The sequence below is a fragment of the Hipposideros armiger genome, unplaced genomic scaffold (genome assembly GCF_001890085.2).
Source record: "Hipposideros armiger isolate ML-2016 unplaced genomic scaffold, ASM189008v1 scaffold_224, whole genome shotgun sequence".
Lineage (NCBI taxonomy): Eukaryota > Metazoa > Chordata > Mammalia > Chiroptera > Hipposideridae > Hipposideros > Hipposideros armiger.
The window spans coordinates 163,761-175,935 of NW_017731574.1; the positions used below are offsets into that span (position 1 = coordinate 163,761).

At 50.0% G+C, this 12,175-nt stretch overlaps 1 protein-coding gene across 1 annotated transcript in view; it reads right to left on the reverse strand.

The window, feature by feature from the left end:
- GPI (glucose-6-phosphate isomerase) overlaps positions 1-8,481 on the reverse strand; it is a 39,981-nt gene extending 31,500 nt beyond the window's left edge. The window contains exons 1-5 of the mRNA XM_019654521.1: positions 8,265-8,481; positions 7,141-7,231; positions 6,752-6,820; positions 5,282-5,401; positions 23-106 (exon numbers count right to left, since the gene is read on the reverse strand). Coding sequence (XP_019510066.1) covers positions 23-106; positions 5,282-5,401; positions 6,752-6,820; positions 7,141-7,231; positions 8,265-8,386 — 486 coding nt within the window. The 5' untranslated portion in view covers positions 8,387-8,481. The remainder of the gene's footprint in view (positions 1-22; positions 107-5,281; positions 5,402-6,751; positions 6,821-7,140; positions 7,232-8,264) is intronic.
- Between the last annotated feature and the right edge of the window lie 3,694 nt (positions 8,482-12,175).

Sequence of the window (12,175 nt, forward strand, 5' to 3'; positions counted from 1 at the left end):
CCCAAGGCCGTCCTCTCCTCACCAGGTCAGAGCCGCCAATGCCAATGTTGATGACGTCCGTGATGGGCTTGCCCGAGTACCCCTTCCAGTCACCGCTTCGTACTTGCTGGCAGAGAGAGGGAGATGTGATAAGCCTAACCCTCTAAGGATAAGCTGCTGCTCAAAAACATCATTGACTTTTGCATCCTTAGGCCTCAGTCCCAACTTTCAGGCCCTCACGGGGGCCTGCTGAGTGGCAGATCAATAGGTGGCAGATCCCTGTCACACCCAGGCTCAACTATTTCATCATTAGCAAAGTGGGGTGACATCCCCACCTCACAGTAACATTGTCAGTATTTACATAACAAGGGTGAACGCTCAGAAGAGCCTAGTACATCAGAGACCAAGAGATGTGAAATGCCAACCACTGGGGTTGTCTGTGCTGGAAACAGGCATATCAGACATGCAGCCAACCTCCACATGGAGCCCAGTGATTCTTGCCTCCTGGTATGCACACTCCGGTATAGTCCCCCACGCTGAACAGGGCTGACCTGTGCATCCATTAGGATACTGCAAACATGACGGAGCATGACTTCAGAAGCTGGGGCATGAGAGACCTTGCAGCTTCTGCCTTGCTCTCTTGTATCGCCCACTTTGGGGGGAGCTATCTACTATGTTGTGAGGACACACAAAGAGTCACATGAAGAAGCCCATGTGGTGAGGACTCTTCTTTCGGCTGCCAGCGTCGATTCATCATTCATGAATAGGAACCACTTTGGAAGAAGATCCTCCAGAATCCACCAAACCTTCAGCTAAGCGCAGCCCTGGCCAACGTCTTGACCACAACCTCAAGAGACCCCCAAACCAAGACCAACCAGCAGTTAACACTCCCGAATTTCTGACCTATAGAGCCGATGTGAGATCATAAATGTTTACTGTTGTTTTAAACCAAGGTTGGGTGTAATCTGTTATATAATGACAAATAACTAACACAGATTTGGCTACCAGAAATCCCTACCAAAGTAGGGTATTGTCATATCAAAAACCAAAAACTTGTGAGCAAAGCCCAAAGAACCTTGAGGAGAGAGTTAGTGAAAACCTAAAAAAACACTGGGAGAGACTGGTTAACAGAAATTTCACAGTCCTCGAAGAGGCTGCTAGTGTGGATTGAAAGAAAAGGGAGGAAAACATTATCGGAAATTGGAGAAAAAGAATCCTTGTTACGTAGCGACAGAAAGTTTAACAACACTTGCCTGCATTAACAGGGAGAGTAAAAGATATACTTATTATGATCTGGATAATTTAGCTACAGAGGTTTTCACTGGGTCAAAGCAACTGCCGGGCTTTTCAATGCTTACAGTAAAATGTAAGAGGAGAGAAATAAGTTAAAGCAAAAACTTTTAAACAAAAGGAAGCCAGGAATTGCTGGGTTTGAAAATTCCCAGCCTCTCCAGGCAACAAGTGATACTAAAATTAAGAGCTAAGCCTTGGCAAAGCTCAAATGCAGGGCACTGTCACAAAAGCATAGTAAAAAGATAAAGTTGAGAGTAGCTGCAAAATCCTTTGTTAAGACCTGTGAAAGAGCTAAGGTGGTAACTCAGAGACCCTTTAAGGCTTCTAAGAAGCTCAAGGGTACTGTCTCTGTGGTCCCAGAAGCAGTGGTAGAAAGGGACTTATTTCGAAGAACTTTGTGGGTATGGCTTTTGTCTAATGGAGTGAATCCCTCTCCCCAATAAGCTTCATAGGAGGCCCACAAATTTTTTTAAGATAACTGCATTGTCAGAAACACCACCGGCTTGGAATAAAAGGGACAGAGATGGTACATAGAGAAAAGAAGACTTTTGATACCCACATTTCTATAGGCAGTAGCAGGCTGGGAAAACTATGCAGTTACAAGAAAGGCTACCCTTCATGTAAAAAGCATGAATGAAGGCAACGCCAGAAGCCCTGAGGAATGATTCCCAGGGCTAACCAAGCAACTGACAACATGGGTCCTGCTGGATTTCAGAATTGCTTCGGGCCAGTGGATCCTGTGTGCCTCCCATTTTTCCCCTTTCTGAAAAGGAATTATTCTGTATCAGCTAACCTGTGCCTATTCCACCATTGTATGTTGGGTGTGTGAGTGGTAAATAACTTATCTCTTTAATTCACATGTCCTCGTGTCCTCAGATCAAAAGGAACTGTATTTGGGCGGCCAGTTGGCTCAGTTGGTTAGAGCGAAGTGCTCATAACACCAGGGTTGCTGGTTCAATTCCCACATGGGCCAGTGAACTGCACTCTCCACAACTAGATTGAAGACAACTTGCCTTGGAGCTGAGCTGTGCCCTCCACAGCTACATTGGAGACAACTTGGAGCTGATGGGTCCAGGAGAAACACATTGTTTCCCAATAAAATGTATATAAAAAAAGGAACTGTATTTGAGTTGTATTAAAGGGAATGCAGGTACAACTATCCCTGTACCTAATTTAGATGATGAGGTTGACTTCTAGCTGATACTGCAATGGGATAGCACCTTAGGAGAAGGTCAGTGGGGTATGCTGTATGCAGAAGGAACACGACGAATCATTGGGAGCCAGGGGGCAGACTATGGTAGCCACCTTCCAAGATGGTTCCCAATGATCCTCACCTCCCGGCACTGCATTCATGTCCTTCTGTAGTCCCCTCTCACTCTGGTCAGAGCCTACTTGTAAAACCAATGGGTATTACAGAAATCAAAGAGTGTGATTTCTGGTGCTAGCTCATAAAAGACCTGGAGGCACTCTGCCTTTCTCTGTTTGGATAACTTACTCAGAGAAAAACCAGCTGCCTTGTCATGAGGACATTCAAATAGCCTGTGGGGAGGCCCACCGGGTAGGAATGGAGGGCTCCCAAAAGCCCGCACTAACTGTTAGTGAGCCCCTTGGAAACAGATCCTGCAGCTCCCATCAAGCCTTCAGATGAGTGTCACCTTGGGCCAACATCTTGACTACAACCCCTTAATGCAGCGGTTCTCAACCTGTAGGTCGCGACCCCTTTGGGGGTCGAACGACCCTTTCACAGGGGTCGCCTAAGACCATCGGAAAACAAAAAGATACTTACATTACGATTCATAACAGTAGCAAAATTACAGTTATAGAGTAGCCATGAAAATAATTTTATGGTTGGGGGTCACCACAACATGAGGAACTGTATTAAGGGGTCGCGGCATTAGGAAGGTTGAGAACCGCTGCCTCAGTGAGACCTGAGGCAGAGCCAGCCAGCACAGATAATTGCAAATTCCTGACCCACAGAGATGGCGGTGGTTGTTTTCAGCTGCTAAGTTTCGGAGTCATTTGAAGACCCAGCAACTTTTATTTTTGCTTTAAGTAAGAAAGCAATCAGCCTATGGAAGATTTTCCATCAATTCAGAAAGGAAATAAGTTGCCCATCTCCTCAACCCTCAATCTCACCATTAAAATGTTAATATAATAAAGCATCTCAGAGGGGGAAATGTATATATCTTTAACGTAACACACACATACACACACACACACACACACACACACACACTTTATTTGAACAGATGGTCACTGTTTTACGACACAGGCCAATTCTGTAACTTCCTTTTTTAACTTCATAGTATATCCTGAACAGCATGGCAGGTCGATGCAACCTGTAGTTCCCTAATTCCTAATGATGCTCGGGACTACAGTATATGAACATATACTGATTTTTACTGATCAGTCCCCTCTGATAAATAAGCTCAGGTTGTTTCGGTTTTTGCCACTACAACCAAGGTCACGGCAAACATCCTCCCCTAATCTTGGAGAACTTTTAAGAGTACAGCCATGGGGGGCCGGCCAAGTGGCTCAGTTGGTTAAGAGCTCGCTCAAGAGTTTGAGCTCTGAGCAATAGCGGTTCGATTCCCAGCCCGAGCTGAGTTGCCGCTGAGCTGCCAACAGGTGGCAGGATGGCTCAGCTAAAAAAAGAAAAAAACCAAAAGAGTACAGCCATGGGGACTGTTCCTCACCACGGAATTGCTGCCATTCAGCAGCTCTCTTGAACTATAAATATCCCATCTGTCTGAGTCAGGTACTCCAGCAGCCAGCCGTAAGGGAAGGCTTTCCTGGAAACAGTTCCCCAAAGGCCAGTGGCACACTCTCCAAGCGGCGTGCCCAAGCACACAAGGGTTGATCCAACAGAGCACCAGGCTTCCGAGGCACGTCAGCTCTGCCCATCACTCACAGCAGATGGCTGGAAATGCACCCCCTCCCCCCCAAGGCCCATCACATGTACCAGTCACTGTTAAGGGGCATCTGGACTCCAGGTTCCCATCAGGATCCCAAGCCTTCCTCACCCTGGGAAGTCCCACTCCCTCCGCTGCCAGACCAGATCACTTCCTGCCATTTCAGGTCTGAAAATGGCTCTGAGCCAAAGCAACCGGACTTTGACCAGCCACACATGGGGGCCACTGCTCTCAGGCACAAGCTGACCAGAGCCCAGATTATCACTCCCAGAGCACACATAACCCATGCATACAGATGTGCACACACCCACACGGACAAACCAACCCACAGAAACCACCCTTGTGCTCTAGGCTCAAGGCCGTCCGCTGCCCATTGCAGAATCCCCCCGGGATAGAAATGGGGCAACAGCGGTTGATGTGGGGAAACCTCTAGCTGGTCTCTGAGGCTAAACCCCTACACCCCCACACAGGAAAGTTATGCGCACTGACACCGACAGAGGGACAACTCTTCTATATATTTGTAAGTACAAATAAGCTGCAGAAGAGTGGGTAAAAATGAACCCGTGTGTGTTTGTGTTTGTGTGTGTGTATACACATGGGCATGTGTATATTCCAAAAAGGAGATGACAGATGTATGTGTATGCTAGTACATACAAAGGAAGCCTGTGGAGAGTTGTTTGGGGGTGTGGTCAAGGAAACTTTAAAACACGTATTTTATCTAGTTCTAGACTAGGCAGTAAGGGGTTATGACTAAAGAGATTAGAAAAAGCAAGATTCGCCTCCACTGTCCCATCCCTTAGGGGCCTCACTTTTCAGATCTCGGCTACTGGCCAGACTGTCACCGTGAGCCCACAGGAGTCTATAGTTCAGGAAGGGGGCTGCTCCACTGCTGCCAGAACAGGGTCAGGAAAACTCGTGCCTTAGCAGAGCCTCCCAAGGGCCCACAATCACAGATCACCGCCTCCCCCGCTCCACCTTACATTGAAGGCCTGAGTCCTCTCCAAGGAAAGTGGAGGGGTGGCCCATCAAGGCCCCCAGAATCCCCAAATACATGCACACATATGGCCAAAGGGAAGTCCAGCCCAGCAGCTGCTTACCTGGCAGAAAGACTTCATTTTCTCCAGGACCCTGTTCACCTCTGGCATCACATCCTTGCCATCCACTAGAATGGGTGTGTTTGACCGGTTCCGCAGAGCAATGTGCAGCACTGCCCGATCCTGGGGACAAGAGTCGGAATGAGGAGATCCCCACCCCAGGGCGGCCACACTCTGAGCATGGTGCAGTCAGCTCAACCCCCTACCCACTGGACATGCCAGTCCTGAGGTCTCTGTCAGTACCTACTGACAGAGAACCTACTATGTGCTTCTGGAAGGAGCGGCTACCCCAGGGCCCAGGGGGAAGGCAAGGCATGTGCCATTCCCTTATGTGCTGCAGATGGTCGGTTCCAAGGGGAGGGAGACCAGAATCAGCCTACGATAGGTCCCAAGGGCCGATAGGTGTTTAGGGTCTGAAAAGCCAAGGAAAGAGGCACAAAGGTAGAGAGCGGTAACAACCCAGGTCCGAGACAAGCAATAAATGGCTTCAGAGGACCAGGCCTCGTTAGGCCTAAAGTAGTCTCATCTTCCTGATGAGAGTGCATGGTGTTTGCTGGCATCTTTTCAAAAGTGCCCCCAGCTGCTGGGATGTGGAGCAAAGCAGGCAACTCAAGCTTTCCTCAAGTGGCCCCCATCACATCAACTGCCAGAAACAAACCAGACCCTAAGATTGTGACAGGTGCCAGGCAGGCAGCTGGCCTTGTCATGTGAGAGCAACAGTCCCATCAAGCTGAAGCCGGTAGAGGAGCCCTTGACAGAAAACAGGTCTAAAGATGCCAGGTTTGGCAGAAAAGGGATGGTCTCAGGACTCCAACCCACCCCTGTCCCATATGCCATAGGCAAATGCACTCCTGCAGGAAGCCCTCCTTGATTGCAGCCTCTCTCAGCCTAGCCCAGCAGTGCAAGACAGGTTGGGTTTGAATCCTGGTTCTGCCTTTTACAGATGGGACATCTTGGACCTCTGAGCCTCAGGTTCCTCATATGTAAAAGGAGGATAATAACATTGTGAGGAGGCTCCTCTGAGTGCAGTAATTATAGTGCCTCCAAGGCTTCCACAGCAATTCAGGAACACCCAAGGCCTGGCCTTACCACTGCTTCTTACTGACTCCAACCACTGAAAAGGTTGATCTTCTGACAGAAGATTCTTCTTTTTCATTAATAAAACTTGTAGCAAAGCTAGATCTGAGTTAAGTTCTCCCGACCCGCCCTGAGAAGCTTTCTCCATGCAGGCTTGAGATGTGTTCTCCCTAGGCAGACACTGGGAGCCACTCCACGTTCACCAGATCCAGACTGCCAATCTTGGGGAAGACACATCCCAAGGCCCTGCAACCCACTGGAGGAAACAGGCCTTCAGGCCTCTCATTAAGCAAAAGCATTGCTTAAGAGGAGGAGTGAAGACATGGTGAGGCTAACGGTCATATGAACACCAAAGGGAAGGAAGAGGCCCTGGAAGACCAGCTGAGTCCTGCTCACCTCGGTGAAATTGATCTTCTCGCCATTGAACATGCGCTCCCGGGCGGCCTCCACACCCCTGGACTTGGCCTGAGAAGAGAAGACACTGAAGCATGGTCCCACCCACGCTGGCCACCAAGAGTCCAAGCTCCCAAGCACAAGGCTTGGTGCAGCCCCGGGGCAGGCATGACAGATGGCTGCAGCCTGGCGCCCTCCCCCACTGCCTGGGGAAGGGTCAGCTCAGAACCTGAGCCAGGGCCAGGAGCTCAGAGCCCTGCACCGGCACACAGGCAGTCACTGAGGTCCACGGAGAGAAGGAAGTAAAGATGCTCAAGGACACGGGGGTGCCCAGGAGCCCAGCTTGCCCACCACACCTTGGGTCACAGGTGAAGCTGCCCATAGAACATTACCAGATCCACCAGCATCTGCATCACCCCCTCTGTCACAAGGTTCTTGGAGTAATCCAGCAGAATACGCCCATGGTTGGTGTTCAGTGTCAAGCTGCAGAAAGATGACAGAAGTATTGACCACACCCTCAGGTTCCCCCAGTCTGCTCCTTGATCAGACCAGCCTCCAGGAAAAAACAAAAATCCTCCTTGTGCCACACCCCAAACAGGCCTCAGCTGCCCAGCACAGTGGTGGTGTCTGTCACCTGCCTGTCCACCAGGCTGACCTGTAGCGGCAGCAGCACAGTGAAAAGGGCCATTCTCTGAATGGAGAGGCAGACCCTGGGTGAGGAGCCATTCCTCTGCTAAACCTGAGCTGGGGGATGGGAAGACAGAGAGCTGCGTGCCCTGCCCCAGCCTAACCCAGTGACCACCTCCTCCCAGAGCTTCCACTCTGCGGTTCAACTTACTCAGGGAAGGACCCAAACGACAGGGCTGGCTATCGGGGACTTCCAGTCCGGAGCCACAGACCTCTCCTCCCCAAAACACCTGCATCAGTGCCCGGAGCACGCTTGGCCCCATTCCCGCTCCCCAAGGCTTCCTCCAACAGACTCCTTTCCATTTCCTGGTCCTTCACAGGTCGCCGGAAGGCATCATGCCCCCACATCTCTACTAAGCTCCCCGCAAATCCCCCGGGTCTACCCCACTCTGACCGCATCCCGCACACGGTCCCAAGCCCATTCTCGTCCGGGAGGGGGTGGAAGGAGGCAGCCCTTCCCCGCCTGCTGCGTCAGCGAGGGCCCCTCCGCACAACAGCGGAAGGAGTCCATTCTCAAACCGCGGGGGCTGAGGGGCGGAGACCGGAGGAGGGTGAGGGACATGTCTCCGTGGAGGGAAAGCCGTGAAAGGGCCCACTTCTTACTAAGCAGCCAGCCCCGGACCCGGACCCCCGGCAAGTCCCCAGGAACCTGCTTCAAGGAGGCGTCAAGGACGAAGTGCGGCCTGATTCCGATCCGTGGCCAGGGGCCCCTGGGGACCTCCAGCTCGGCCCCCGGCTTTGTCCCTGCACACCCTGAGCTAATACGCTAAGGCCCGGGGCACCCCAATCCCGGCTGGCACGTCCCGCCAGTCTCTGGCCCCGCGCGCACCTGAAGTGATTGAAACGTTCCTTGTCCGCTTCAAAAAGGCGGCGCAAGTTGAGGTCAGATCCGTGCTCGCGATGCCATTCCTGCAGCTTCTGGAACTGAGGATTTTTGGTGAGCGCGGCCATGGCGAGAGCAGCAGCGTGCACGGGATGGGTCGTGAGGCGAGGAGGAAGAGGTATCGCCGGCGTGCAGCAAGCTCCCCCCGAGCTGCGGTCTTTATGGCGCAGGCGCTCAGCCCCGCCCCTCCCGTCCGGCCCCGCCCCGCCCTCAGCACCCGCCCCGCGACTTCGTCTGCGGTCGGGCTCTGGGGTCCTCCACGGGTCTCCTTACTACAGGCAGCCACTTATGCTGCTGCTCTGCAACCTCTGCCTGGAAGTGACTGGGGGACAGAGGCCGAGCTCCCCATGCCCCGGTCTGCTTCATTCGTTCGTTCATTCATTCATTTAACACAACTTCTTCAAACACCTTCCATGTTACAGGTAGCATCCCAGATGCTGCAGATACATAAGCAAATATATAAGCAAAATATACGGTATATCAGATGCTGGTGTTACTGAGAAAAGGGAAGCTGGAAAGGGTGCTGGGAATGGGGATTGCAATTTTGAATAGAATGGTCAAGGGAAAACTCACTCATGAGGTGGCATCTGAGCAAAAGCCTGAAGAAGGTGAGGAAGCAAGCCAGTGGGATATCTGGGGGGAAAGTGTTCAGGCAAAGGGAAGAACAACTGCAAAATTCCCGAGAGCAGCATGCTTAGGTGTTTCAGAAGCAGAAGGAGGCAAGATGGCTGGAGTGGAGTGAAGCAGAGGAGAATGATAGAAGGTGAGGTCAGAGAGGGTAGGAAGGCACCAAGATCACATAGACTTTGTAAGCCATTGTGAGAACTTGGGTTTTTACTCTGAGAGAGACGGAAAGCCACTGAAGGGTTCTAAGCAGCAGAGGGACGTCATCTGGCATCTTTTACAAAGGATGGACAACGCAGCAGGAATGCAAGTAAGGACAACAGATAGAAGGCTACTGCAATAATGCAGGCCAGGGATGAAGGTGACTTGGGTCAAGGTAGTATGAGTTGGGCATGGTGATCTGAATATATCTTGAGTGAAGAATTGACAATTTCCTGGTTAGAGAGGGATAAAGAACAGTCAAGGGCGACATCCAGTTTTCTAACTGAATTCCTAGAAAAATGGAATTGTCATTTCATCTTACAGAAATGCAAGTTTTGAGGCAAGATCATGATCTTGTTTTTGGATATGTTAAATTTTCAAAACCTATTAGACACCTAAGTGGAGGTGTTCAGTTGGGTATTCACATCTGGAGAAAAGGTTCAAGCTGGAGGAAAAACTTGGGAGTCATCAGTGAATAGATAGCTTTTGAGTGAGACTCTAGATGAGAGGGAATGAAGATAGTCAGAGAGAAGAGGTCCAAAACCTGGGCACTCAGATTGAGCTTCTCCATCCCCCTGTTCCCCCAGAAAAGCCAGCCGTCCAGGAGTTTCCCCTGTGCTGTTGCAATCCTAAGCTTAAGTCTTCCTCCTTCTCACCTCCCATCTCTATGCAGTCAATGCCGCCACTGGCCTCTGCAATTGGCTTTTCTCTCCCTGCCCAGATTGACTGGGGTCCTAAAGATGAAGAAGGAAAATAGGGAGGGGCTGAAGACCGAAGAAATGAGTGGTCATAGGACTTTGCAGGGAACAACCCTGTCCACACGGCCCTTTTTTACTAAGAGGAATTTTGGGTCAACTATCAACTCTGAGATTTAACAGTGCTTCCCATACCTAGCGCAACCGTGACAGTGCTGAACAGCATCTGTTCTGTTGGCGTTCCTGAGAAACATGCCAACCAGAGTTTTTCATCCAAGCCAGTTACTTGTCTGCACAGAACAGCACTCCTACCCCTAAATCCTGTGTTTCAGTACAGAACCTCATCCAATAGGAAGGCCAGTCTCAGTAGCAACTGCACCATCATCTACTTGCCCTATGATTCCTTGGATGACTTCTAGCCCAATGATAGCCACTAACTCCTTTTTTCTAGTAGGCTCTTTTTTGTGACTATGGTGGACATCCTGTGTCTTTGTCCAAAACCACTACCTCCCACCCGTGTGTTTCTTTCTCTGTCTCCTTGATGGCATCAGAGATGTGTACATGACCTCAGCCAGTCAGCCACACACGGTCCCTTTCTGGGACTCAGCTGCCAGCAGCAGATACTCAGCTTTTTGCAGTGTTAAGTTGCCTTTCTGCAAGGACAAACCTGAGGTTCAGTCCCTGGTCTCAAGAAAAACAATGGAGAGAATGACCCCCAGAGATGCCAGAGTGAACCCCACAGGGCCCAAGTTCCTGGGGCTGGGCCACCTCTGTCTGCAGCTGATACACAAATCAGTGATTTCTCTTAGTGTTGGTGTTGTTTTGAGCTGAGCTGTCATTTACAACTCTGTCCTTCCAAATGTTTTAGTGTCTTCTCCAACATTTTCTTTTGTCCACTCAAAACCCAAAGGAGCAGCTTAGGGTACTGCAGAAGCCTCTGATGATTGCCTGTTTGAAGGTTTCATCTTTTTGACGTTCTTGTTTTGTTTTATTTTTATTTTGACGTTCTTTAATGTACACCTTCAGCAGTTTGGCCTCGATTTCCAGCAGCTTCAACTATTCTGGATTTCCCCCCATAGTAGTTTATGTTTAACACTGTACTTTGAAATTCCAAATTACATGGATTTTCTACATTAGCAGAAAACTAGTTCCTACCTGGAGGGTCCTAACACACAGTACCTAAGGAGAGAAAATGCAAGCAGAACAAGGAAGATAGTTATACATTGAAAGCTATTTGTCGTCCAAATGTCATGGTTACTTCTCCTGCCAGTTTACTGTGTGCAAAGCTCTGCTAAATTCTCTCATAAGCAGTCCTCACAGCAGCCCTATTGTTGATCTTGTTGTCTTTCCCGTTTAACAGAGAGGTTAAGAAATCTGAAAACAGCCACTCTGCAACTAAGTAAAAAATCAACCCATGGTGGTCTGAATCTTGAGCACTCGTCCTCATCAAACCCTGTCCTGCCTGCCATTTCCTGGCTGTTCCCCCATCATCTCAGTTTTTAACATCAGTTAGGTCTCTGATTGACAGGGTAGAATTTTACAAGTGGAAATGGCCAAGAATGGCGTCTCAAGACGCAAAGGACAACAGCATGGCAAAGGCAGAGAGTTAGGAGAAGCCAGCCACTTGCATTAGCACCCAGGTCTCAGGATCTGTGTAGGGCAGTAGACAGAAACCCACCAGGGAAAGTGTGGTACGCGGGAGAGTGATTAACCCCTTGAGTGTGAGGGTGGCATCTCATAAAATCTTGGAGAATCTGTAAGTGGGATCTATAATTAAAAAAAATATATCAGTGTAAGGTAATCTTATATTCTGACCAAAGTTAAACCTACCATTTTCTACCACCATCACGACAATCCGCACCATATGTTGTCCCAAGCCCGGTCTACAAACTTGAGCATAGGGTTCAGAATCCGGGGATCCTGAGGGCAGTGAAGCTCCGAGGGGTCGTATGTGCCCAGACCAGAGGCTGACTAACCACAACCGAAAGAAAACCTGGCTCAGAACGTTCAAGAGACCGTGCTTCAGCGCTGGGCACCTTCACGTGCTCTCAGCTAGCCTGGCCCCGGGGAGAGTGGATTGGAGGGTGGACCTGACTGCGGAGACAAATTAGGGAGTCCAGGGACAGTTGTAACTCTTGATAAAGGTTAATTCTGGCGCCTAGCACAGCCTTGGAAAACCAACTGGCTTCCACTGAATATTTGTGAAATTAGCACTTACTTAGCCTGTGGTGGGCACAGTTCCAAACAAGAGCCCTGTTCTACAGTCAGGAAACTGAGGCATGAGCATTTTGGTAAGTCAGGCCTTAATTTTGGACCACTGGACTCCTGTCCAGGCAG